This window comes from Oncorhynchus mykiss, chromosome 24, assembly GCF_013265735.2.
Source record: "Oncorhynchus mykiss isolate Arlee chromosome 24, USDA_OmykA_1.1, whole genome shotgun sequence".
Lineage (NCBI taxonomy): Eukaryota > Metazoa > Chordata > Actinopteri > Salmoniformes > Salmonidae > Oncorhynchus > Oncorhynchus mykiss.
In genome coordinates, this window is record NC_048588.1 from 30,325,618 (window position 1) to 30,353,557 (window position 27,940).

At 45.0% G+C, this 27,940-nt stretch overlaps 1 protein-coding gene across 1 annotated transcript in view; it reads right to left on the bottom strand.

The window, feature by feature from the left end:
* The window catches only part of LOC110503155 (von Willebrand factor A domain-containing protein 5A), a 46,896-nt gene that overhangs the window by 13,296 nt on the left and 5,660 nt on the right, over positions 1 to 27,940 (bottom strand). Inside the window, exons 2-9 of the mRNA XM_036961293.1 lie at positions 27,754 to 27,804; positions 27,429 to 27,631; positions 26,931 to 27,153; positions 26,424 to 26,599; positions 21,626 to 21,740; positions 21,254 to 21,429; positions 20,971 to 21,059; positions 7,042 to 7,186 (exon numbers count right to left, since the gene is read on the bottom strand). Coding sequence (XP_036817188.1) covers positions 7,042 to 7,186; positions 20,971 to 21,059; positions 21,254 to 21,429; positions 21,626 to 21,740; positions 26,424 to 26,599; positions 26,931 to 27,153; positions 27,429 to 27,631; positions 27,754 to 27,796 — 1,170 coding nt within the window. The 5' untranslated portion in view covers positions 27,797 to 27,804. The remainder of the gene's footprint in view (positions 1 to 7,041; positions 7,187 to 20,970; positions 21,060 to 21,253; positions 21,430 to 21,625; positions 21,741 to 26,423; positions 26,600 to 26,930; positions 27,154 to 27,428; positions 27,632 to 27,753; positions 27,805 to 27,940) is intronic.

Consider the following 27,940-nt stretch of genomic DNA (forward strand, 5'->3'; position numbering starts at 1 on the left):
TGCCTGCGACCGCAAGGCACTACAGAGGGTAGTGTGTATGGCCCTGTACATCACTGGGGCCAAGCTTCCTGCCATCCAGGATCTCTATACCAGGCGGTGTCAGAGGAAGACACAAAAAATTGTCAAAGACTCCAGTCACCCTAGTCATAGACTGTTCTATCTGCTACTGCATGGCAAGCGGTACCGGGGCGCCAAGTCTAGGTCCAAGAGGCTTCTAAACAGCTTCTACCCCCAAGCCTTATGACACCTGAACATCTAATCAAATGGCTTCCCAGACTATTTGCATTGCCCACCCCCTCTTATACGCCGCTCCTACTCTCTGTTATTATCTATGCATAGTCTCTTTAATAACTCTAGCTACATGTTACCTCAATTATCTCGACTAACCGGTGCCCCCGCACATTGACTCTGTATCGGGACCCCCTGTATATAGTCTTGCTATTGTTATTTTACTGCTGCTCTTTAATTACTTGTTCCATTTATTTCTTATTCACATTTTTTTAACTGCATTGTTGGTTAGGGGCTTGAAAGTAAGTATTTCACCTGATGTATTCGGCGCATGTGACTAATACAATTGTTTGATTTCCACCGGTCTAATGTCCATTGCTCGTGTTTCTTGGCCCAAGAAACTATTTCTTATTGGTGTCCTTTAGTAGTGTTTTTTTGCAGCCATTTGATCATGAAGGCCTGATTCGGAAAAGTTGGCACAGTGGTTAAGGGCAGCGTCAGCTGTGCCATCAGAGACCCTGGGTTCGCGCCCAGGCTCTGTCGTAACCGGCCGCGACCGGAACAGTTGGCGCAGTGGGTGACACACAATTGGCCTAGCGTCGTCCGGGTTAAGGAGGGTTTGACCGGTAGGGATATCCTTGTCTCATCTCGCACCAGCGACTCCTGTGGCGGGCCGGGCACAGTGCGCGCTAACCAAGGTTGCCAGGTGCACGGTGTTTCCTCCGACACATTGGTGCGGCTGGCTTCCGGGTTGGATGCGCGCTGTGTTAAGCAGTGCGGCTAGTTTGGGTTGTGTATCGGAGGACGCATGACTTTCAACCTTCGTCTCTCCCGAGCCCGTACGGGAGTTGTAGCGATGAGACAAGATAGTAGCTACTACAACAATTGGACACTATGAAATTGGGGAGAAAAAGGGGTAAAAAATAAAATAAAATAAGTTGTGTCTGTTACTTGAACTGTGTGAAGCATTGATTTGGCCTGCAATCTGAGGAGCAGTTAATTCTAATGAACTTATCCTCTGGCTCTTCCATTCCTGTGGCTGTCCACATGAGAGCCAGTTTCATCATATCGCTTGATTGTTTTTGTGACTGCACTTGAAGAAACATTCAAAGTTCTTGACATTTTCTGTATTGTCTTAAAGTAATGATGGACTGTCGTTTGTCTTTGTTCATTTGAGCTGTTATTGCCATAATATGAACTTGGTCTTTTACCAAATAGGGCTTTCTTCTGTATACCACCCCTACCATGTGTCTCAAACACATTAAGGAAAGAAATTCCACAAATTAACTTTTAACAAGGCATATCTGTTACTTGAAATGCATTCCATGTGACTACCTCATGATGCTAGTTGAGAAAATGCCAAGAGGGTGCAAAGCAGTCATCAAGGCAAAGGGTGGCTACTTTGAAGATTTGACTTTGTTTGTTCCGGCACCTATCTGCCCAGATCCGGTACCTCTCACAGCATGATTTATTAATTATTTCACTGTTCACACTGTAGACATTCTAATAAAAGCAGTCAGCATTAAATCAAGTTGTCTCCTTGTTATTCCTCCCGCCCCCCAGAAAGACCATCATGTAAAAGCGCAGTGATCTTTCTATGTAATCATCCTATCCTGCCACACTGATTCCAGACCTGCTCTCTTTCATTGTACATAGAGGTTATGGGGAGGACCAGTGGGGTAAGTAACTGATCTTGACACAGGTCTTGGTAGTGGTGGTCAGCTAGTGAACAGGTCCCTATGTAAATCACATCACGTAACCTAGTCGTCTCCCTAATAAATTTGAATCGTGGGAAAACCAAATAAAAAAAATAAGAAAAAGTTTAAATTCGATTGCCTTTTCTTAAGTCCAAAAAAACAGAGAAACATGGTGAATTGAACCCAGAACGTGCCAGAGAACTGTCAGAGCCGGAGGAGAGGATTGAGGGGCATCACCACCGGCACCTCCACTTGCCAGTAGGCCTACTAGAGAGTCAGACTCGGCGGGAGAGGGAGACGGTGAGCTGGGGTGGAGGGGGGGTGGAGGGGGGCAGTGCATCAACTGACGAAGTGCTCGGAGCAGGTGCAATTTGCAGTTCAACAACAACTAAACGTATAACCCCAGCTTGTCATGCAGAATTCAAAGTTGGGCTGAACAACATGCAAAAAGGAGCATCGGTCTAGAAACGACTGGAGGGATTCAACTAGAAGAAGAGTGTGTGGCATGTACGGTAAATTAACATCCTATGCTTCAGACATCAAAAAACAAGAGCCCTCAGAAAGAAGGTTTTTGAACATGCCTGAACCAAGGCGCATTTGGTGGCAGCAAGCCTTGAAAACAAGGCTAAAGAGGACACCTAGGTTAACACAAAATAAAATAACAAATAGACACTACAGCCAGAGTCTTCAGAACAGCCTTAGAAGGTTAAATATCACAGTCACATACACACTCATGGATTCGAGCAAGAAGTTGACTCTCAGGAGTTAAATGGACTTGACATGGGAAGAGTCATTGTGAGAGGTTTTAAAAACTCAAGGTAGGACATTTTTTTCCCTTTACCTTCACAGCATAGAACAAGTTTGTAATGTGAATATGTGCTTCATATTACCACAGGCAGGAGGCCTGTATATTATCATGTGTGTGTTCTGCAGTATTTTTAGTTACTTAACTAGGCAAGTCAGTTAAGAACAAATTATTATTTACAATGACGGCATACACCGGCCAAACCCGGACGACGCTGGGCCAATTGTGCGCCGCCCTATGGGACTCCCAATCACGGCCGGTTGTGATACAGCCTGGATTCGAACCAGGGTGTCTGCAGTGCCTTTAGACCGTTGCACCACTTGGGAAGCCTACATTGATTTATTTTATTGTGATATTTGTTCTGCTACATTGTCTTGAAAATGATGTAAAATGTGTGTCTGGTAAGCCCCACAGCGGCGATGTGTGCATATGGGAGGTGTTCTGCAGTGTTGTCTAAAAATGTTGCTGAACATTGAGGTCTAGAAAATTAGGCTGTCAGAAATTCGGACTTGCGTAAGCCCCGCAGCTATACTCAAGTATAGTATATACCTACCCTCAGTTTGAAACTGGAAATGTACAGTTATTTGTGTAAAACTAACATGGAAATAGGACTCAGACTCATCCTCTGGCTTCAAAACAGAAGTCCTAACTCTCATGGTATTGTAGCTCAATGTACAATATTTGTATGTTAAGAAACAAAAGACAAAACAAAGCTCAATAAAAACCGACCAACCTCTAGTAGAGTTTAACACCCGTTCCTTTCCACACGCCCACTACTTTCCTTTAGACACACCTACTACTTTCCTTTAGACACACCCACTACTTTCCTTTAGACACACCCACTACTTTCCTATAGACACACCCACTACTTTCCTATAGACACACCTACTACTTTTCTTTACACACACCCACTACTTTCCTTTCCACACGCCTACTACTTTCCTTTAGACACACCTACTACTTTCCTTTAGACACACCTACTACTTTCCTTTCCACACGCCCACTACTTTCCTTTAGACACACCTACTACTTTCCTTTAGACACACCCACTACTTTCCTTTAAACACACCTACTACTTTCCTTTAGACACACCTACTACTTTCCTTTAGACACACCTACTACTTTCCTTTAAACACACCTACTACTTTCCTTTAGACACACCTACTACTTTCCTTTCCACACGCCCACTACTTTCCTTTAGACACACCTACTACTTTCCTTTAGACACACCCACTACTTTCCTTTCCACACGCCCACTACTTTCCTTTAGACACACCTACTACTTTCCTTTAGACACACCCACTACTTTCCTTTCCACACGCCCACTACTTTCCTTTAGACACACCTACTACTTTCCTTTCCACACGCCCACTACTTTCCTTTAGACACACCTACTACTTTCCTTTAAACACACCTACTACTTTCCTTTCCACACGCCCACTACTTTCCTTTAGACACACCTACTACTTTCCTTTAGACACACCCACTCGCCCATACTCTGGTCACCATATTGGGATGCAGCTACCTCACGTGGGGGAGGGGGTGAATGTAGCAGACATTAGGTTATGGTCACGTGATGATGTACCCCCACCTGCGAACTTCAAAACCCTCGGCCCAAGAGGGAATTTCTTCATGGTCGAAGACATTGGTTGGGAGACCCGGGTTCATATGCCAGGTGTTACATATGGAAAGGTGGGAGAAGTTAAAGGTGTTTCAGGAGGAAACTGTATGAATCACATTAAGGCATTTAAAAGACCGAAGAGTAAGGTGATTGGAAAGAAAAGAAAGTCTCACCACAATGATATACTTTTGACATATTTTTAAAAACTCCATTGTGGACCACTCAGAGTTTAGATACTAGGAAACAAACTTAGTCAAACGTGGTACAATGGTTCCTTTGGCGTCATCTATAATACATTACATCAACTACATTATTGGTAACAGTTATTTAAACAATAAGGCCCGAGTTGGTGTGGTTTATGGCAAATATACCACAACTAACGACGCACACGGAGTGTGTGGACACAGTCCTTAGCCGTGGTATATTGGCCATATATCACAAGGGTGCCTTATTGCTATTACAAATACATGTTATCATACCAGTGATATACAGTCTGATACCACTGCTGTCAGCCAATCATTCAGGTTCTCGAACCACCCAGTTTATAATATACATTACGTCATCAACACATGTATGCATAAACCAAACTAAATACAGTCAATAAAAAGGACATGCAGGCATTTATAAAGAAACGTCTCCGTTGGGGGAAAAGGTGGCAGGCTTTGGCAGAGGCATTTATACTGAACAAAAATAGAACATGTTGGTCCCATGTTTCATGAGCTGAAATAAAAGATCCCCGAAATGTTCCATATGCACAAAAAGGGTATTGGTCTCAAATTGTGGCCAAATTTCTTTACTTCCCCTGTTAGTGAGCATTTCTCTTTTTCCAAGATAATCCATCCACCTGACAGGTGTGGCATACCAAGAAGATGAATAAACAGCATGATCACTATACAGGTGCTGGGGTCAACAAAAGGCCACATTAAAATGCACTTTTGACAAACACCACAATTCCATAAATGTCCTTAAGGGAGCGCGCAATTGGCGTGCTGACTGCAGGAATGTCCACCAGAGCTGTTGCCAGAGAATTGAATATCTCTACCAAACACCACCTCCAATGTTGTTTTAGAGAATTTGGAAGAACGGCCAACCGGCCTCACAACCGCAGACCACGTGTAACCACGCCAGCCCAGGACCTCCACATCCGCCTTCTTCACCGTCAGGATCATCTGAGACCAGCCACCTGGAGAGCTGATGAAACTGAGGGGTATTTCTGTCTGTAATAATGCCCTTTAGTTGGGTGAAACTCAATTTGATTGGCTGGGCCTGGATCCCCAGTGGGTGGGCTTGGCCCCAAAATGGACGGGCCAATAGCTGCGCCCCTACCCAGTCATGTGAAACCTAAGATTAGGGCCTTATCAATGTATTTCAATTGACTGATTTCCTTTTATGAACTGTCAGTGGTGGAAAAGGTACCCAATTGTCATACATGAGTAAAAGTATAGATACATGAGTAACTTTCTATTAAAGTAAAAGTGAATGTCACCCTGTAAAATACTACCTGAGTAAAAGTATTCGGTTTTAAATATACTTTAGTATGAAAAGTACATGTAATTGCTAAAATATACTTAAGTATTAAAAGTAGAAGTCATTAAGTATTTTACACCACTGTGAACTGTAAACCTTTGAAATTGTTATATGTAGCATTTATATTTTTGTTCAGTAGAAATGATTTTCACTGTAGCGGGACAGCTGATGAAATAGGATCATCCCTAATGTCAGTGTATAACCCACAGTGAAGATCATCCCAACTGTCAGTGTATAACCCACAGTAAAGATCATCCCAACAGTCAGTGTATAACCCACAGTGAAGATTATCCCAACTGTCAGTGTATAACCCACAGTAAAGATCATCCCAACGGTCACTATATAACAAACAGTAAAGATCATCCCTACGGTCACTGTATAACCCACAGTAAAAACCAGCCCTAATATGACTGTATAACAGTAAAGATCATCCCTACGGTCACCGTATAACCCACAGTAAAGATCATCCCTACGGTCATTGTATAACCCACAGTAAAGATCATCCCTACGGTCATTGTATAACCCACAGTAAAGATCTTCCCTACTGTCACTGTATAACCCACAGTAAAAATCAGCCCTAATATCCCTGTATAACCCACAGTAAAGATCATCCCTACGGTCATTGTATAACCCACAGTAAAGATCACCCCCACTGTCACTGTATAACCCACAGTAAAGATCAGCCCAAATATCACTGTATAACCCACAGTAAAGATCATCCTACGGTCACTGTATAACCCACAGTAAAGATCATCCTACGGTCACTGTATAACCCACAGTAAAGATCATCCCTACGGTCACTGTAAAACCCACAGTAAAGATCAGCCCTAATATCACTGTATAACCCACAGTAAAGATCCGCCATAATATCACTGTATAACCCACAGTAAAGATCATCCTACGGTCACTGTATAACCCACAGTAAAGATCATCCCTACGGTCACTGTAAAACCCACAGTAAAGATCAGCCCTAATATCACTGTATAACCCACAGTAAAGATCCGCCATAATATCACTGTATAACCCACAGTAAAGATCAGCCCTAATATCACTGTATAACCCACAGTAAAGTAATGCATGAGCTTCTCAATGGAACCATCGTTACAGAAAGTGCAGACACATTTATCTATGGGGTGTTTGTTTATGTAAGGTGTGTAAGTTACCTGTCTGGGCTGGTCAGGGAGGCAGGGCTGGCTGTAGATATGTTTTAAAGGCTGGAGGATCTCTGTACCTCCGAGGTCAGCCCTCATTGCCTTCACCTTCTGCAGAGCCTCATCCATGGTCTTCTGGCTGTACTCCACACTCTTACTGATGTCCAGATAGACACACACACACAAGGTCAAAGGGTCATCACCACAACATATTATAGGACATGGACATTTTAATATTACCCTACCTAGAGCTGTGGCAGTCATGACATTTTGTCAGCCAAGTAATTGTCACCAAATAACTGCTGGTCTCATGGCAATTGACCGCTATTAGTATAAGCATGTGTAGCATCTCCTGGCTTCCAAGCATAGCCTTCCAAGCATAGCCTTCCAATCATAGCCTTGCAAGCATAGCCTAAACAAGCCACTGATGCAGACCTTTGCAACATCTACATTTTAAAAAGTATAATAAATAAATGTAATATAGTCTACACCATCACAATATATCCATTACTTATTTTTGACAGGTCTAAAGAAACAAGATATGAAGAAAATGTAGTCTATTTCTTGAAACAATATTTCTAATGTAAATAATGTTCAAAATGGTTGGTGGGACTTAAACAATAATCATATAAAATCAGTTGTTGTTATGTGATATCGTTAAGGACGATATAACTAAATAGCTGTATCTCTGAAAGTGTACACATTCAAGGGGTCAGGTTTACATCTAAATGTTGTAAAACGTATATGATTAAATATTAAACTATTTGTGAGAAGATTAAATGTGATTTTAGCCTTCTAAATGAGAACGTTTTTTCATAAGAGACTTTTGCCAAGTCAGTAACCACGCCCACGTGAGCACAAACATTATGCCAAAGGAGGGAACGCCCCTTTTTCCCCTAAAGAATTACTAGACCAGCATGATCGACACGAGATGGTTAGAAACTCTGAAACTGTTACGGTGCGTGAATGAGGACCCAAAAGCGAATCAACTTAAACAGAGCTTCTTTAATTACCAAACATAGGTAGGCTCAGATGGACCGGCAGATTCTGACAGGACAGGACAAGGTTACAGCAAACATGATGACAGTCTGGTTCAGGCATGAATGACACAAACAAACAAGAATCCGACAAGGACAGGAGCAGAAACAGAGAGAGATATAGGGACCTAATCAGAGGGAAAAAGGGAACAGGTGGGGAACGGGGTGAATGGGTAGTTAGAGGAGACAAGGGACAGCTGGGGGAAAGCGGGGGAGAAAAGGTAACCTAACACGACCAGCAGAGGGAGACAGGGTGAAGGGAAAGGACAGAGACAAGACAACATGACAGTACATGACAGTACCCCCCCACTCACCGAGCGCCTCCTGGCGCACTCGAGGAGGAAACCTGGCGGCAACGGAGGAAATCATCAATCAGCGCACGGTCCAGCACGTCCCGAGAGGGAACCCAACTCCTCTCCTCAGGACCGTACCCCTCCCAGTCAACTAGGTACTGATGACCACGGCCCCGAGGACGCATGTCCAAGATCTTACGGACCCTGTAGATAGGTGCGCCCTCGACAAGGATGGGGGGGGGGGGGGGGGAAGACGAGCGGGGGCGCGAAGAACGGGCTTAACACAGGAGACATGGAAGACCGGGTGGACGCGACGAAGATATCGCGGAAGAAGAAGTCGCACTGCGACAGGATTAATGACCTGAGAGATACGGAATGGACCAATGAACCGCGGGGTCAACTTGCGAGAAGCCGTCTTAAGGGGAAGGTTCTGAGTGGAGAGCCAAACTCTCTGACCGCGACAATATCTAGGGCTCTTCGTTCTACGCTTATTAGCAGCTCTCACAGTCTGCGCCCTATAACGGCAAAGTGCAGACCTGACCCTCTTCCAGGTGCGCTCGCAACGTTGGACAAAAGCCTGAGCGGAGGGGACGCTGGACTCGGCGAACTGAGATGAGAACAACGGAGGCTGGTACCCGAGGCTACTCTGAAAAGGAGATAGCCCGGTCGCAGACGAAGGAAGCGAGTTGTGGGCGTATTCTGCCCAGGGGAGCTGTTCTGACCAAGACGCAGGGTTGCGAAAAGAAAGACTGCGTAAGATGCGACCAATAGTCTGATTGGCCCGTTCTGCTTGACCGTTAGACTGGGGGTGAAAGCCGGAAGAGAGACTGACGGAAGCCCCAATCAAACGGCAAAACTCCCTCCAAAATTGAGACGTGAATTGCGGACCTCTGTCCGAAATGACGTCTGACGGAAGGCCATGAATTCTGAAAACATTCTCGATGATGATTTGTGCCGTCTCTTTAGCAGAAGGAAGCTTAGCAAGGGGAATGAAATGAGCCGCCTTAGAGAACCTATTGACAACCGTAAGAATAACAGTCTTCCCCGCTGACGAAGGCAGTCCGGTGACAAAATCTAAGGCGATGTGAGACCACGGTCGAGAGGGAATAGGAAGCGGCCTGAGACGGCCGGCAGGAGGAGAGTTACCGGACTTAGTCTGCGCGCAGACCGAACAAGCAGCCACGAAACGACGCGTGTCATGCTCCCGGGTGGGCCACCAGAAACGCTGGCGAATGGAAGCAAGCGTACCCCGAACGCCAGGGTGGCCGGCTAACTTGGCAGAGTGAGCCCACTGAAGAACGGCCAGACGAGTAGGAACGGGAACGAAAAGAAGGTTCCTAGGACAAGCGCGCGGCGACGGAGTTTGAGAGAGTGCTTGCTTTACCTGCCTCTCAATTCCCCAGACAGTCAACCCGACAACACGCCCCTCAGGGAGAATCCCCTCGGGGTCAGTGGAGGCTACTGAAGAACTGAAGAGACGAGACAAAGCATCAGGCTTGGTGTTCTTAGAGCCCGGACGATAAGAAATCACGAACTCGAAACGAGCGAAAAACAGCGCCCAACGCGCCTGACGCGCATTAAGTCGTTTGGCAGAACGGATGTACTCAAGGTTCCTATGGTCAGTCCAAACGACAAAAGGAACGGTCGCCCCCTCCAACCACTGTCGCCATTCGCCTAGGGCTAACCGGATGGCGAGCAGTTCGCGGTTACCCACATCATAGTTACGTTCCGACGGCGACAGGCGATGAGAAAAATACGCGCATGGGTGGACCTTGTCGTCAGAGAGGGAGCGCTGAGAAAGGATGGCTCCCACTCCCACCTCTGACGCGTCAACCTCGACAACGAACTGTCTAGAGACGTCAGGTGTAACAAGGATAGGAGCGGATGTAAAACGATTCTTGAGGAGATCAAAAGCTCCCTGGGCGGAAACGGACCACTTAAAGCACGTCTTGACAGAAGTAAGGGCTGTGAGAGGAGCTGCCACCTGACCGAAATTACGGATGAAACGACGATAGAAGTTCGCGAAGCCGAGAAAGCGCTGCAGCTCGACGCGTGACTTAGGGACGGGCCAATCAATGACAGCTTGGACCTTAGCGGGATCCATCTTAATGCCTTCAGCGGAAATAACAGAACCGAGAAATGTGACGGAGGAGGCATGAAACGTGCACTTCTCAGCCTTCACAAAAAGACAATTCTCTAAAAGGCGCTGGAGGACACGTCGAACGTGCTGAACATGAATCTGGAGTGACGGTGAAAAAATCAGGATATCGTCAAGGTAAACGAAAACAAAGATGTTCAGCATGTCTCTCAGGACATCATTGACTAATGCCTGAAAGACAGCTGGAGCGTTAGCGAGGCCGAAAGGAAGAACCCGGTATTCAAAGTGCCCTAACGGAGTGTTAAACGCCGTCTTCCACTCGTCCCCCTCCCTGATGCGCACGAGATGGTAAGCGTTACGAAGGTCCAACTTAGTGAAAAACCTGGCTCCCTGCAGGATCTCGAAGGCTGAAGACATAAGAGGAAGCGGATAATGATTCTTCACTGTTATGTCATTCAGCCCTCGATAATCTATGCAGGGGCGCAGAGACCCGTCCTTCTTCTTGACAAAAAAAAACCCCGCTCCGGCGGGAGAGGAGGAGGGGACTATGGTACCGGCGTCAAGAGCTACAGACAAATAATCTTCGAGAGCCTTACGTTCGGGAGCCGACAGAGAGTATAGTCTACCCCGGGGGGGGGTGGTTCCCGGAAGGAGATCAATACTACAATCATACGACCGGTGTGGAGGAAGAGAGGTGGCCCTGGACCGACTGAACACCGTGCGCAGATCGTGATATTCCTCCGGCACCCCTGTCAAATCACCAGGCTCCTCCTGTGAAGAAGAGACAGAGGAAACAGGAGGGATAGCAGACATTAAACATTTCACATGACAAGAGACGTTCCAGGAGAGGATAGAATTACTAGACCAATTAATGGAAGGATTATGACAAACTAGCCAGGGATGGCCCAAAACAACAGGTGTAAAAGGTGAACGAAAAATTAAAAAAGAAATGGTTTCACTATGATTACCAGAAACAGTGAGGGTTAAAGGTAGCGTCTCACGCTGAATCCTGGGGAGAGGACTACCATCCAGGGCGAACAAGGCCGTGGGCTCCTTTAACTGTCTGAGAGGAATGTCATGTTCCCGAGCCCAGGTCTCGTCCATAAAACAGCCCTCCGCCCCAGAGTCTATTAAGGCACTGCAGGAAGCTGACGAACCGGTCCAGCGTAGATGGACCGACAAGGTAGTGCAGGATCTTGAAGGAGAGACAGGAGTAGTAGCGCTCACCAGTAGCCCTCCGCTTACTGACGAGCTCTGGCCTTTTACTGGACATGAAGTGACAAAATGACCAGCGGAACCGCAATAGAGACAGAGGCGGTTGGTGATTCTCCGTTCCCTCTCCTTAGTCGAGATGCGGATACCTCCCAGCTGCATGGGCTCAGCACCCGAGCCGGCAGAGGAAGATGGTAGTGATGCGGAGAGGGAGGCGACGGAGAGCGCGAGCTCCTTTCCACGAGCTCGGTGACGAAGATCAACCCGTCGCTCAATGCGAATAGCGAGTTCAATCAAGGAATCCACGCTGGAAGGAACCTCCCGGGAGAGAATCTCATCCTTTACCTCTGCGCGGAAACCCTCCAGAAGACGAGCGAGCAAGGCCGGCTCGTTCCAGCCACTGGAGACAGCAAGAGTGCGAAACTCAATAGAGTAGTCTGTTATGGATCGATTGCCTTGACATAGGGAAGACAGGGCCCTGGAAGCCTCCTCCCCAAAAACAGATCGATCAAAAACCCGTATCATCTCCTCCTTAAAGTCTTGATACTGGTTAATACACTCAGCCCTTGCCTCCCAGATTGCCGTGCCCCACTCACGAGCCCGTCCAATAAGGAGAGATATGACGTAGGCGACACGAGCAGTGCTCCTGGAGTAAGTGTTGGGCTGGAGAGAAAACACAATATCACACTGGGTGAGGAACGAGCGGCATTCAGTGGGCTCCCCAGAGTAACACGGCGGGTTATTGATTCTGGGCTCCGGAGATTCGAAAGCCCTGGAAGTGGCCGGTGGATCGAGGCGGAGATGGTGAACCTGTTCTGTGAGGTTGGAGACTTGGGTGGCCAGGGTCTCAACGGCATGTCGAGCAGCAGACAATTCCTGCTTGTGTCTGCCTAGCATCGCTCCCTGGATCTCGACGGCTGAGTGGAGAGGATCCGAAGTCGCTGGGTCCATTCTTGGTCGGATTCTTCTGTTACGGTGCGTGAATGAGGACCCAAAAGCGAATCAACTTAAACAGAGCTTCTTTAATTACCAAACATAGGTAGGCTCAGATGGACCGGCAGATTCTGACAGGACAGGACAAGGTTACAGCAAACATGATGACAGTCTGGTTCAGGCATGAATGACACAAACAAACAAGAATCCGACAAGGACAGGAGCAGAAACAGAGAGAGATATAGGGACCTAATCAGAGGGAAAAAGGGAACAGGTGGGGAACGGGGTGAATGGGTAGTTAGAGGAGACAAGGGACAGCTGGGGGAAAGCGGGGGAGAAAAGGTAACCTAACACGACCAGCAGAGGGAGACAGGGTGAAGGGAAAGGACAGAGACAAGACAACATGACAGTACATGACAGAAACGTTCAACAGAGAAGAACAAAATCTCAAGAGACCAGTACATTGCCAGGTTGCTACTGGCGTGTAAAATGGTTCTAAATGTACCCTGAATAATCAAACATTGAGACCAGTATACAGACGGTGTTGAGCCGGACGTCAGGAATGGTAGGACTCTACCAGACCAGAAGATGGTAAGAGTCACTTTGAGTTAAGACAAAGACTACATCGGAACATTCTGTCTGCAGCTGTTTAACCTGTTGGATCTCTAGGGGCGCTATTTCATTTTTGGATAAAAAACGTTCCCGTTTTAAGCGCGATATTTTGTCACGAAAAGATGCTCGACTATGCATATTCTTGACAGTTTTTGAAAGAAAACACTCTGAAGTTTCAGAATCTGCAAAGATATTGTCTGTAAGTGCCCCAGAACTCATTCTACAGGCGAAACCAAGATGATACGTCAACCATGAAATGAGCAGAATCTCTGAAGCTCTGTTTTCCATTGTCTCCTTATATGGCTGTGATTGCACAAGGAATGAGCCTACACTTTCTGTCGTTTTCCCAAGGTGTTTACAGCATTGTGACGTATTTGTAGGCATATCATTGGAAGATTGACCATAAGAGACTACATTTTCCAAGTGTCCGCCTGGTGTCCTGCGTGGAATTCGGTGCGCAAACGCCAGCTGCTTGTACTTTTCCATTTGATTGAGGGGAGAAACCATGCTTCCACGAACGATATATCATTGAAGAGATATGTGAAAAACACCTTGAGGATTGATTCTAAACAACGTTTGCCATGTTTTCAGTCGATATTATGGAGTTCATTTGGAAAAAAGTTCGCGTTTTGAGGACTGAATTTTCGTTTTTTTTTTGGTAGCCAAATGTGATGTATAAAACGGAGCTATTTCTAATACACAAAGAATCTTTTTGGGAAAAACTGAGCATCTGCTATCTAACTGAGAGTCTCCTCATTGAAAACATCCGAAGTTCTTCAAAGGTAAATGATTTTATTTGAAGGCTTTTATGTTTTTGTTGAAATCTTGCGTGCTGGATGCTAACGCTAATGCTAACGCTAAATGCTACGCTAGCTAGCCACTTTTACACAAATGATTGTTTTCCTATGGTTGAGAAGCATATTTTGAAAATCTGAGATGACAGTGTTGTTTACAAAAGGCTAAGCTTGAGAGATGGCATATTTATTTCATTTCATTTGCGATTTTCATGAATAGTTAACGTTGCATTATGGTAATGAGCTTAGGTCTGTAAATAGAATCCCGGATCCGGGTTTGGTCGACGCAACAAGTACTTTAGTCTAGTAAACTCGACCGAGGACCACTACGATTGTACCTTTTGAAGGATCCAGTCTAACAAGGATGAGAAGGGAAGAACATTTCCCTCCCACCACCATGTGGTACTCTGATGTATCCATTTGAACGGACACGAAGAAGAAGACTGCTACTGCGGACATGGTGACCTCTGGTGGACAACAAGAGACTTACACATCCAGAGACTTTCTGATGAACTTCTCTCCACAGGCTGATCGGGCAACTTCAACAGAGAGAGACTACAAAGACATACAAGCGTAAATATGTACATTGCATTTCTAAATCCGAATGAGTGGTTGTTAGGGTGCAAAATGTCCATATTTACATGAGCGTATTATTCAACTGCATGTACGATAGTTAAATTCCTTTGTCTCCCCTTCTCCTGCTCTTTCTTTCCCCACCCCTTTTCATTGTGTAACAAGCCGTCATATCGGGTTAGTCCACGAGGGACTTTTTATTACATTTAGTTGGTAATCAATGTATAATCTATCCTGTGTGTGTGTTTATGTAATTCTGTGTGATTATTTAGTTTGTAAATAAATAATTATTGCTGAGTCATCATGTAGATTAGTGTTCCTGCAGATATAACCGATTATGGAATGTTCAGAATGGCATTGATATGAGGAAATGCTATGATATCGAGATTCTGATTTTCTTGAGTTAATTTGGGAAACGGTAATTCGTTAAACTTTTCCTGTGGTGCCCCAGGTTACTAATGAGGTAATTGTTACTTTATTAATTTAAAATCAAGTAATAATTACAGTTAATTATTCGATAAATAGCATGTTACTGATAGCAACATCACAACACTTGTCACATGAGAAATTATAGATAAAACATATCGGTGCTCATCGGACACACATTACACAACAAGTTGGAAATCGCAAATTTAACAATGAGTGCTGAGGCGCGACTGCAGCCTCAGGTTCGACCCCAGGCTGTGTGACAGCCGGCCGTGACCGGGAGACCCATGGGACGGGTTGAACAATTGGCCCCATGTCGTCCGGATTAGGGGAGGGTTTGGCCGGCCGGGACTTCCTTGTCTCCTTGTGCTCTAGTGACTCCTTGTGCCGGGCGCCTGCGAGCTGACTGCAGTCGTCAGTTCAACAATGTTTCCCCTGCCACATTGGTGCTGCTGGCTTCCAATTTTGTGTGATATCCAATTGGTAAAATTTTAATACATTGGCCATGTGGTCAATCCAGCATGACTTCTGCCGCGTTCAAGACAACTGGGAACTCTGGGGAAAAAACTATCTCCGACTGGAAAAATAACTGAACGGTTATTCCAAGTCGGGAACTCGGGCCTCTTTCTAGAGCCCACAAGAAGGACTTCCGCTCCACCTTCCTGTTCAAGTGAGCAGAGCGCAATAAGGTGAGTCCAAAAATGTATTGTATGCTGCTACATAAATTATGTAATATGCCAGGGAGATATGTATACTGTAGCCAAGAAAGTAATACTAAGTGTATGTTGTGTAGTAAGCAGTTAGTAGACCATGTGCCTCACTCTAATAATTTGGTCCCTTTTCCCCCTCATGTAGCCTATAGCCTGTTTTCAAGAAATGTAATCATTGAATATTGTAAGAGCTTTCATTGTCTGTTTATAAGCCCCCTTTATTTAACCTACGGTTCTGACTTGGTGTACAGGGAGAATAATGTAAGAACGGCCCACGTTCTGAATTCTGCTGCTGTACATTTCAAAAGCGCTGAACATATATATTGACTACGTCCAACCTAGCTTAGATTGCCTCTTATCCGCTCGTCGTTCCCTTATGCCATAGTTTGTACATCTCAATTGTTAGTATAAACCACATTTGTTTAAGCAAATCAGCCATATCAGCTATGTTTTTTGTTTTGTTTTTAAAGGCAGTAATGTGGCTGAATGAACTGTTTCGCTGCCAGACAAGGCTCGCTGATATCCAGGTGTAGCGGTGGTAAGGATTCACTCCATGGTGCTGAAAAGAAAGCTCTGCTTTTGGGACAGCTTTATGTTGGCCCTAACATTTTGTGGGCACCATTTGTCACCGTTACAGTGCAATGAATGTATTGTTTAGTGTTGTGTTGTGGCTTTGCTGGCATGCATCAACATTTTTTGTTGTTGTTGTTTGAGCCACCAAGATTTACATGCTAAAATCGGCACTGATAATACATCAATCTACTTGCACATCATCATCTGCACATCTATCACACCAGTGTTAATGCTAAATTGTAATTACTTCGCCACTATGGCCTATTTATTGCCTTACCTCCTTACTTCATTTGCACACACTGTATACAGATTTTTCTATTGTGTTATTGACTGTATCTTTATTTATTCCATGTGTATATTCCATTCCATTCTCTGCGTTGTAATTTGTCGCACTGCTTTGCTTTATCTTGGCCAGGTCGCAGTTGTAAATGAGAACTTGCACCATTATCATGCCCCTGTCTCAGAACAGGGGCATGAGAAAATAGCACTTCAATAGCAAATGGAGGACTATGCACATAAACAGCGAATGGAGGACACTTTCCCCATGGTTCATTTTCATGAGAAATGTGCTTAATATTAGGAAAGTTGATGAATAAATATAGTAGGCCTAGCGTATAGAGGCCATCAAAACTCTGTTTTCTCACGCAATTGCATAGCCTACAGAAATGTTGCACAACATGAGCTCATGGGCTCTCATGAAGTGTTTGATGACATTTGCATTGATGTCAGAGTGATTAGAGGGACAATAGAGTGCTGAGTACCAGGCAGTTAGAAAGTTTGGAAGGTTACTAATGACCATCAGCAGCATCAGAGCTTGGAGAAGCCTAACTACTGTGACTAAACGGTCATGTGGAATTTGACTGCTTTCATGACACGTGACAGGTGGTGTGGCGGTAATAGAGTCACCGTGAAGGCTCTACCCCTACCTGCTGCAAATGATTAGCTCATCATTCTGCCCCTGAACAAGGCAGTTAACCCACTGTTCCTAGGCAGTCATTGAAAATAAGAATATGTTCTAAACTGACTTGCCTAGTTAAATAAAGGTCAAATACTGGAGGTCTCAGCCTCCAGTATTTATGCTGCAGTATTTTATGTGTCGGGGGGCTAGGGTCAGTTTGTTATATCTGGAGTACTTCTACTGTCTTATCCGGTGTCCTGTGTGAATTTAAGTATGCTCTCTCTAATTCTCTCTTTCTTTCTCTCTCTCGGAGGACCTGAGCCCTTGGACCATGCCTCAGGACTAACGGGAATGATGACTCCTTGCTGTCCCAAGTCCACCTGGCCGTGATGCTGCTCCAGTTTCAACTGTTCTGCCTGCGGCTATGAAGTCCTGACCTGTTCACCGGACGTGCTACCTGTCCCAGACCTTCTGTTTTCAACTCTCTAGAGACAGCAGGAGTGGTAGAGATACTCTTAATGATCGGCTATGAAAAGCCAACTGACATTTACTCCTGAGGTGCTGACTTGCTGCACCCTCGACAACTACTGTGATTATTATTATTTGAACATGCTGGTCATTTATGAACATTTGAACATCTTGGCCAAGTTCTGTTATAATCTCCACTCGGCACAGCCAGAAGAGGACTGGCCACCCCTCATAGCCTGGTTCCTCTCTAGGTTTCTTCCTAGGTTTTGGCTTTTCTAGGGAGTTTTTCCAAGCCATCGTGCTTCTACACATGCATTGCTTGCTGTTTGGGGTTTCAGGCTGGGTTTCTGTACAGCACTTGGAGATATCAGCTGATGTACAAAGGGCTATATAAATACATTTGATTTGAAATAAAATAAAAGATGTAAACATTAACTGTCAAACACTGGAATCCATTTATCCGGAGGCTACATTCATTGTAGCTGGGGATTTTAACAAGGCTAATCTGAAAACAAGACTCCCTAAATTTTATCAGCATATCGATTGCGCAACTAGGGGTGGAAAAACCTTGGATCATTGTTACTCTAACTTCCGCGATGCAAATAAGGCCCTGCCCCGCCCTCCTTTCGGAAAAGCTGACCACGACTACATTTTGTTGATCCCTGCCTACAGACAGAAACTAAAACAAGAGGCTCCCACGCTGAGGTCTGTCCAACGCTGGTCCGACCAAGCTGACTCCACACTCCAAGACTGCTTCCATCACGTGGACTGGGACATGTTTCGTATTGCGTCAGATAACAATATTGACGAATACGCTGATTCGGTGTGCGAGTTCATTAGAACGTGCGTTGAAGATGTCGTTCCCATAGCAACGATTAAAACATTCCCTAACCAGAAACCGTGGATTGATGGCAGCATTCGCGTGAAACTGAGGGTCGCAAGTTTTAACCACTGCTTTTAATCAGGGCAAGGTGACTGGTAACATGACCGAATACAAACAGTGCAGCTATTCCCTCCGCAAGGCTATCAAACAAGCTAAGCGTCAGTACAGAGACAAAGTAGAATCTCAATTCAACGGCTCAGACACAAGAGGCATGTGGCAGGGTCTACAGTCAATCACGGACTACAAGAAGAAATCCAGCCCAGTCACGGACCAGGATGCCCTGCTCCCAGGCAGACTAAATCACTTTTTTGCCCGCTTTGAGGACAATACAGTGCCACTGACACGAAAACATGCGGACTCTCCTTCTCTGCAGCCGAGGTGAGTAAGACATTTAAACGTGTTAACCCTCGCAAGGCTGCAGGCCCAGACGGCATCCCCAGCCGCGCCCTCAGAGCATGCGCAGACCAGCTGGCCGGTGTGTTTACGGACATATTCAATCAATCCCTATACCAGTCTGCTGTTCCCACATGCTTCAAGAGGGCCACCATTGTTCCTGTTCCCAAGAAAGCTAAGGTAACTGAGCTAAACGACTACCGCCCCGTAGCACTCACTTCCGTCATCATGAAGTGCTTTGAGAGACTAGTCAAGGACCATATCACCTCCACCCTACCCGACACCCTAGACCCACTCCAATTTGCTTACCGCCCAAATAGGTCCACAGACGATGCAATCTCAACCACACTGCACACTGCCCTAACCCATCTGGACAAGAGGAATACCTATGTGAGAATGCTGTTCATCGACTACAGCTCGGCATTCAACACCATAGTACCCTCCAAGCTCGTCATCAAGCTCGAGACCCTGGGTCTCGACCCCGCCCTGTGCAACTGGGTACTGGACTTCCTGACGGGCCGCCCCCAGGTGGTGAGGGTAGGCAACAACATCTCCACCCCGCTGATCCTCAACACTGGGGCCCCACAAGGGTGCGTTCTGAGCCCTCTCCTGTACTCCCTGTTCACCCACGACTGCGTGGCCACGCACGCCTCCAACTCAATCATCAAGTTTGCGGACGACACAACAGTGGTAGGCTTGATTACCAACAACGACGAGACGGCCTACAGGGAGGAGGTGAGGGCCCTCGGAGTGTGGTGTCAGGAAAATAACCTCACACTCAACGTCAACAAAACTAAGGAGATGATTGTGGACTTCAGGAAAGAGCAGAGGGAACACCCCCCTATCCACATCGATGGAACAGTAGTGGAGAGGGTCGCAAGTTTTAAGTTCCTCGGCATACACATCACAGACAAACTGAATTGGTCCACTCACACAGACAGCATCGTGAAGAAGGCGCAGCAGCGCCTCTTCAACCTCAGGAGGCTGAAGAAATTCGGTTTGTCACCAAAAGCACTCACAAACTTCTACAGATGCACAATCGAGAGCATCCTGGCGGGCTGTATCACCGCCTGGTACGGCAACTGCTCCGCCCACAACCGTAAGGCTCTCCAGAGGGTAGTGAGGTCTGCACAACGCATCACCGGGGGCAAACTACCTGCCCTCCAGGACACCTACACCACCCAATGTTACAGGAAGGCCATAAAGATCATCAAGGACATCAACCACCCGAGCCACTGCCTGTTCACCCCGCTATCATCCAGAAGGCGAGGTCAGTACAGGTGCATCAAAGCTGGGACCGAGAGACTGAAAAACAGCTTCTATCTCAAGGCCATCAGACTGTTAAACAGCCACCACTAACATTGAGTGGCTGCTGCCAACACACTGACACTGACACTGACGACTCAACTCCAGCCACTTTAATAATGGGAATTGATGGGAAATGATGTAAATATATCACTAGCCACTTTAAACAATGCTACCTTACATGTTACTTACCCTACATTATTCATCTCATATGCATACGTATATACTGTACTCTATATCATCGACTGCATCCTTATGTAATACATGTATCACTAGCCACTTTAACTATGCCACTTTGTTTACATACTCACCTCATGTATATACTGTACTCGATACCATCTACTGTTTCCTGCCTATGCTGCTCTGTACCATCACTCATTCATATATCCTTATGTACATATTCTTTATCCCCTTACACTGTGTATAAGACAGTAGTTTTGGAATTGTTAGTTAGATTACTTGTTGGTTATTACTGCATGGTCGGAACTAGAAGCACAAGCATTTCGCTACACTCGCATTAACATCTGCTAACCATGTGTATGTGACAAATAACATTTGATTTGAGTTTTTTTTTTAACACTGTCACTGATTATCTTTGGATTTGGACTACATGGTACAACATACATGATAAAACCCTAGAATGACACAGCTAAATGTGTTTGTAAAAAACTGAACTCCTCAGACACTGACTTGAACTGATTGAGATGAGGGTTTGGAAGGAGAGAACACTTACGGAAAGAAGGATTCATATCTGGACCCAAAACCGATGATGTTGAAGTAGCAGCCCATTGGCAGGCTTTTCAGCAAGAGCAGCAGAGTATCCTGCAAGAGAGAAATTCAACAAGTTTCTCTACTCTTCAATAAACCATTCAGGACAATCTTAAAGACCAGAAGAATACAGCGTAACCACAGGGTACTGGATTTCACTCTAAACTACCTCTTGGTGAGTCCTGTGCAGATGGAGATGTTAATTTACTAGTGCAGGGTTGTGTGTGTGTGTGTGTGTGTGTGTATACCCTGGCACTGCCAATGCGGTCCTGAGCCACAGACCCATTGTGCATGGGGCATGACATGCTGCCAGAGCGATCCACAACAAAAAGGATTTCCCCGAGTGAGGTCATCGATGACATCACATCGTTGGGGAACTCTGGGTACAGGCTCAGCATGACCACTGGGTCGCCCATCAGAGAGCCTGGGAGCGATAAAGAGAGACAGACAGAGAGAGAGAAGTGTTCAACATCTTTTCTCCTCTTTCTCCATCTCTACATCTACTGTATCTTCTGTCTCACCATGTCCCACTATGTAAACATGGATTAAGGTAGTAGACTAGACTACTCATTGATCTCATATCAACACATCTACAACAGAGTACACCCACCCCCCCTCACCTGGCTTGGCAGAAGTCTGTGCTGCCTCTACTATAGCAGTAGGCTGATGGGTGTCTTGGTAATACAACAACAGCTCAACGTCCCGGTCAAACTGATGACCTGCAGCCAGACTGACCTGCAGTTAGAACAACATTCACATGAAGACAGAGCAGTCAGAGGGAATTATGAAGGAATCTGATGGTTCATGGTGCTAGTGAGAGTGCACACACACAGACATTCATACGTACGTACAGTGCCAGTCAAAAGTTTGGACACACCTACTCATTCAATGGGTTTTTCTTAATTTTTACATTCAAGAATAATAGTGAAGACATCAAAACTATGAAATAACACATATGGAATCATGTATTAACCAAAAAAGTGATAAACAAATCAAAATATATGTTATATTATACTTTCTTCAAAGTTGTCACCCTTTGCCTTAATGACAGCTTTGCACACTCTTGGCATTCTCTCAACCAGCTTCACCTGGAATGCTTTTCCAACAGTCTTGAAGGAGATCCCACAGATGCTGGGCACTTGTTGGCTTCTTTTCCTTCACTCCTTCCAAACCATCTAAAATGGGTTGAGGTCGGGTGATTGCGGAGGCCAGGTCATCTGATGCAGCACTCAATCACTCTCCTTCTTGGTCAAATTGCCCTTACACAGCCTGGAGGTGTTGTCCTTTTGATAAACAAATAATAGTTCCACCAAGTGTAAACCAGATGGGATGGCGTATCGCTGTAGAATTCTGTGGTAGACCTGCTAGTTAATTGTGCCTTAAATTCTAAATAAATCACTGACAGTGTCACCAGCAAAGCATTCCCACACCATCACATCTCTTCCATGCTTCACAGTGGGAACCGTACATGTAGAGATCATCCGTTCAACAATTTTGAATCTCATAAAGACACAGCGGTTGGAACCAAAAATCTCATATTTGGTGTCATCAGACCAAAGGACAGATTTCCACCGGTCTAATGTCCATTGCTCGTTTTTCTTGGCCCAAGCAAGTCTCTTTTTATTGTTGGTATCCTTTGTAGTGGTTCATTTGCAGCAATTCGACCATGAAGGCCTGATTCACACAGTCTCTTCTGAACAGTTGATGTTGAGATGTGTCTGTTACTTGAACTCTGAAGCATTTATTTGGACTGCAATTACTGAGGCTGGTAACTCTAATGAACTCATCGTCTGCAGCAGAGGTAACTCTGGGTCTTCCCTTCCTGTGGCTGTCCTCATGAGAGCCAGTTTCATCAAAGCGCTTGATGGTTTTTGCGGCTGCACTTGAAGAAACTTTCAAAGTTCTTGAAATGTTCCAGATTGACTGACCTTCATGTCTTAAAGTAATGGACTATTGTTTCTCTTTGCTTATTTGAGCTGTTCTTGACATAATATGAACTTATTATTTTACTATGGATTTCTTCTATATACCAGCCCTACCTTGTCACAACACCACTGATTGGCTCAAACGCAGGAAAGAAAATCCACAAATGAACTTTTAACAATGCACATTTGATCATTGAAATGCATTCCAGGTGATTACCTCATGAAGCTGGTTGAGAGAACGCCAAGTGTGCAAAGCTGTCATCAAGGCAAAGGGTGGCTACTTTGAAGAATCTCAAATATATTTTGATTTGGTTAAGATTGTTTGGGGTTACTACATGATTCCATACCATCTACTGCACCTTGCCTATGCCGCTTGGCTATATATAGTCAGAAGTTTACATAAACTAGTTTTAATGACTCAACCACTCCACAAATGTCTTGTTAACAAACTATAGTTTTTGCAAGTCGGTTAGGACATCTACTTTGTGCATGACAATTAATTTTTCCAACAATTGTTTACAGACAGGTTATTTCACTGTATCACAATTCCAGTGGGTCAGAAGTTTACATACACTAAGTTGACTGTGCCTTTAAACAGCTTGGAAAATGGCTTTAAGAAGCTTCTGATAGGCTAACATTTGAGTCAATTGGAGGTGTACCTGTCAATGCATTCCAAGGCCACCCTTCAAACTCAGTGCCTCTTTGCTTGACTGTAACGGCTGTCGTGGGAAGAAGGTGAGGACCAAAGCGCATTCATCTTATTTAAAGAAAAAACTAAACACTGAATAAAAAACAAAGAAACAACCAAAACAGTTCTGTCTGGTGCAGACACACAAAGACTGAAAATAACCACCCACAAAACACAATCGAAAACAGTCTACCTAAATATGGTTCTCAATCAGGGACAACGATTGACAGCTGCCTCTGATTGAGAACCATACCAGGCCAAACACAGAAATAGAAAATCATAGAAAAACTAACAACAACCCACCCAACTCACGCCCTGACCATACTAGAACAAAATACAAAACAAAGGAACTAAGGTCAGAACGTGACATTGACATCATGGGAAAATCAAAAGAAATCAGCAAAGAAAAATTGTAGACCTCCACAAGTCTGGTTCATTCTTGGGAGCAATTTCCAAAATGCCTGAAGGTACCACGTTCATCTGTACAAACAATAGTACGCATGTATAAACACATGTATAAACACCATGGGACCACGCAGCCGTCATACCGCTCAGGAAGGAGACACGTTCTGTCTCCTAGAGATGAACGTGCTTTGATGCGAAAAGTGCTCAACACCAGCTCTGTCAGGAGGAATGGGACAAAATTCACCCAACTTATTGTGGGATGCTTGTGGAAGGCAACCCAAGTTAAACAATTTAAAGGCAATGCTACCAAATACTAATTGAGTGTATGTAAACTTCTGACCCACTTGGAATGTGATGAAAGAAATAAAAGCTGAAATAAATCACTCTACTATTATTCAGATATTTCACATTCTTAAAATAAAGTGGTGATCCTAACTGACCTAAAACGGGGAATTTTTACTAGGATTAAATGTCAGGAATTGTGAAAAACTGAGTTTAAATGTACAGTGCCTTGCGAAAGTATTCGGCCCCCTTGAACTTTGCGACCTTTTGCCACATTTCAGGCTTCAAACATAAAGATATAAAACTGTATTTTTTTGTGAAGAATCAACAACAAGTGGGACACAATCATGAAGTGGAACGACATTTATTGGATATTTCAAACTTTTTTAACAAATCAAAAACTGAAAAATTGGGCGTGCAAAATTATTCAGCCCCCATTAAGTTAATACTTTGTAGCGCCACCTTTTGCTGCGATTACAGCTGTAAGTCGCTTGGGGTATGTCTCTATCAGTTTTGCACATCGAGAGACTGAAATGTTTTCCCATTCCTCCTTGCAAAACAGCTCGAGCTCAGTGAGGTTGGATGGAGAGCATTTGTGAACAGCAGTTTTCAGTTCTTTCCACAGATTCTCGATTGGATTCAGGTCTGGACTTTGACTTGACCATTCTAACACCTGGATATGTTTATTTTTGAACCATTCCATTGTAGATTTTGCTTTATGTTTTGGATCATTGTCTTGTTGGAAGACAAATCTCCGTCCCAGTCTCAGGTCTTTTGCAGACTCCATCAGGTTTTCTTCCAGAATGGTCCTGTATTTGGCTCTATCCATCTTCCCATCAATTTTAACCATCTTCCCTGTCCCTGCTGAAGAAAAGCAGGCCCAAACCATGATGCTGCCACCACCATGTTTGACAGTGGGGATGGTGTGTTCAGCTGTGTTGCTTTTACGCCAAACATAACGTTTTGCATTGTTGCCAAAAAGTTCAATTTTGGTTTCATCTGACCAGAGTACCTGCTTCCACATGTTTGGTGTGTCTCCCAGGTGGCTTGTGGCAAACTTTAAACGACACTTTTTATGGATATCTTTAAGAAATGGCTTTCTTCTTGCCACTCTTCCATAAAGGCCAGATTTGTGCAATATACGACCGATTGTTGTCCTATGGACAGAGTCTCCCACCTCAGCTGTAGATCTCTGCAGTTCATCCAGAGTGATCATGGGCCTCTTGGCTGCATCTCTGATCAGTCTTCTCCTTGTATGAGCTGAAAGTTTAGAGGGACAGCCAGGTCTTGGTAGATTTGCAGTGGTCTGATACTCCTTCCATTTCAATATTATTGCTTGCACAGTGCTCCTTGGGATGTTTAAAGCTTGGGAAATCTTTTTGTATCCAAATCCGGCTTTAAACTTCTTCACAACAGTATCTCGGACCTGCCTGGTGTGTTCCTTGTTCTTCATGATGCTCTCTGCGCTTTTAACAGACCTCTGAGACTATCACAGTGCAGGTGCATTTATACAGAGACTTGATTACACACAGGTGGATTGTATTTATCATCATTAGTCATTTAGGTCAACATTGGATCATTCAGAGATCCTCACTGAACTTCTGGAGAGAGTTTGCTGCACTGAAAGTAAAGGGGCTGAATAATTTTGCACGCCCAATTTTTCAGTTTTTGATTTGTTAAAAAAGTTTGAAATATCCAATAAATGTCGTTCCACTTCATGATTGTGTCCCACTTGTTGTTGATTCTTCACAAAAAAATACAGTTTTATATCTTTATGTTTGATGCCTGAAATGTGGCAAAAGGTCGCAAAGTTCAAGGGGGCCAAATACTTTCGCAAGGCACTGTATATGGCTAAGGTGTATGTAAACTTCCAACTTCAACTGTACATATTCTCATTCACCCCTTTAGATTTGTGTGTATTAGGTAGTTGTTGGGGAATTGTTAGATTACTTGTTGTATAATTACTTCACTGCCGGAACTAGAAGCGCAAGCATTTAGCTACACTCGCATTAACAGGTGCTAACCATGTGTATGTGACCAATACAATTTGATTTGACTGTATATCAAATACACACACACACACACATGCATATGAACACACACACACACACAAGGTACCGTGGCTTGGGTTTTCTCTGTGTTGAGGTAGTTGAGTGGGTCCAGGGAACAGTTGGACTCTATTCTACAGATGGGATGAGGGGACGACACATGGGCACTGAGGGACAGACTGTAAGGCACAGAACCAGCAGGCACCGAGGACACCAGGGCACTGCCACCACTACCCCTGTCTGACCCTTAGAGAGAGATGGGGTCAGGGAGGGAGGAGGAGGGAGAGACAGAAGAAAGAAGGATAGAGAGGAGAGAGAGACCCACAAATTAGCATGTTTTTGTTCTAGCCCAGCACTTCTACCTTTCAACTCAACAACACGTCAATCAGATGTGTTTAAGCTGGACTGGAACTAAAGCCTGCACCACTCCCTGTGGGTCTTCAAGAGCAGGACTGAAGACCACCACCCTATGGGACCAGCTGCTGGTTCCTAGTCACACTGCTGCCCACAAGGTTTTATTCTGCACTATGATGTATTAGTGGTTTGTGTCTCTCCATACAGGGGTCCATGTTCTTACCCTGGGGTTGATAGCGGGGGTTGAGCACAGCTGGAAGGCAGAGCCTCAGGCCATCGTCAGCCTGTACAGCCAGCTCTGTCACATAGTCCAGGCTGACAGAGGCCTTCTCCCCTGGAGGCAGACTACCTACACTCAGCTTGAACACATCCGGGCTCTCATCACTCTCCTCCAATAGGAAGGCCTGCTGGCCCGAGCTCAACAAATCATCATACTGCTCCCGCGCCTGAGAGGGGGACAGAGGAACACAAGGACGCATCATCAGCCTGAGACAATAGTGATATGAGAGTGGTCAAAAGGATAATACTGATTCTTGAAGCTCCGCAAGTCATAGACTGCTTGGTTAACAAATTGGGTATAGTTGCCCACAGTAAGACTTTACACCAAGTTGTTCTTAAACCTGTGTAGTAACTATGTAACTATGAATCCTGCAACAAATTATACTTTTGTGGATCTGCATTGTTGCTTTTGTCTCATTGTTGACTTGTCATCTCCCCTCACCTTCTGTTTCTCCTGAACCTCAGCCACCACCTCAGTCTGTCCTATCTTGGCGCTGAACCTGCAGACAGCAGCCTCTCCTGGTAGAGGGAAAACAAAGATGGCCTCCAGAGGGCTCTCCTCCTGGTTCTCATACTGCAGAGTGGAGCTCACAGTGGCTACATGCCCCTGGACACTCACCTCCACAGCAATACTCTTCAGAGGCACTGAGAGAGGGAGCGATGGATGGAGAGAGGATAAACAAGATACTGATGAGAGCTCATGCCTGGGAGAATGAAAATCCACACAGACATGGAAGTAAACAATAATTTCTGCTTTCAAACAGTACCTGGTTCATTCTTGACTGTTACCAATCCACAGCAGTTCACCATTTTGGCACCTGAATAGGGAAGTCAGGTGTGATATTATTGTCCTCTTAACTCGAATTAGGCACTGTTCACATCACTTCAATTAAGTTAATTGGCGTGTAACAATAAATCGTAATATGCCAAGCGTCTATGATAAATTGTTTTATA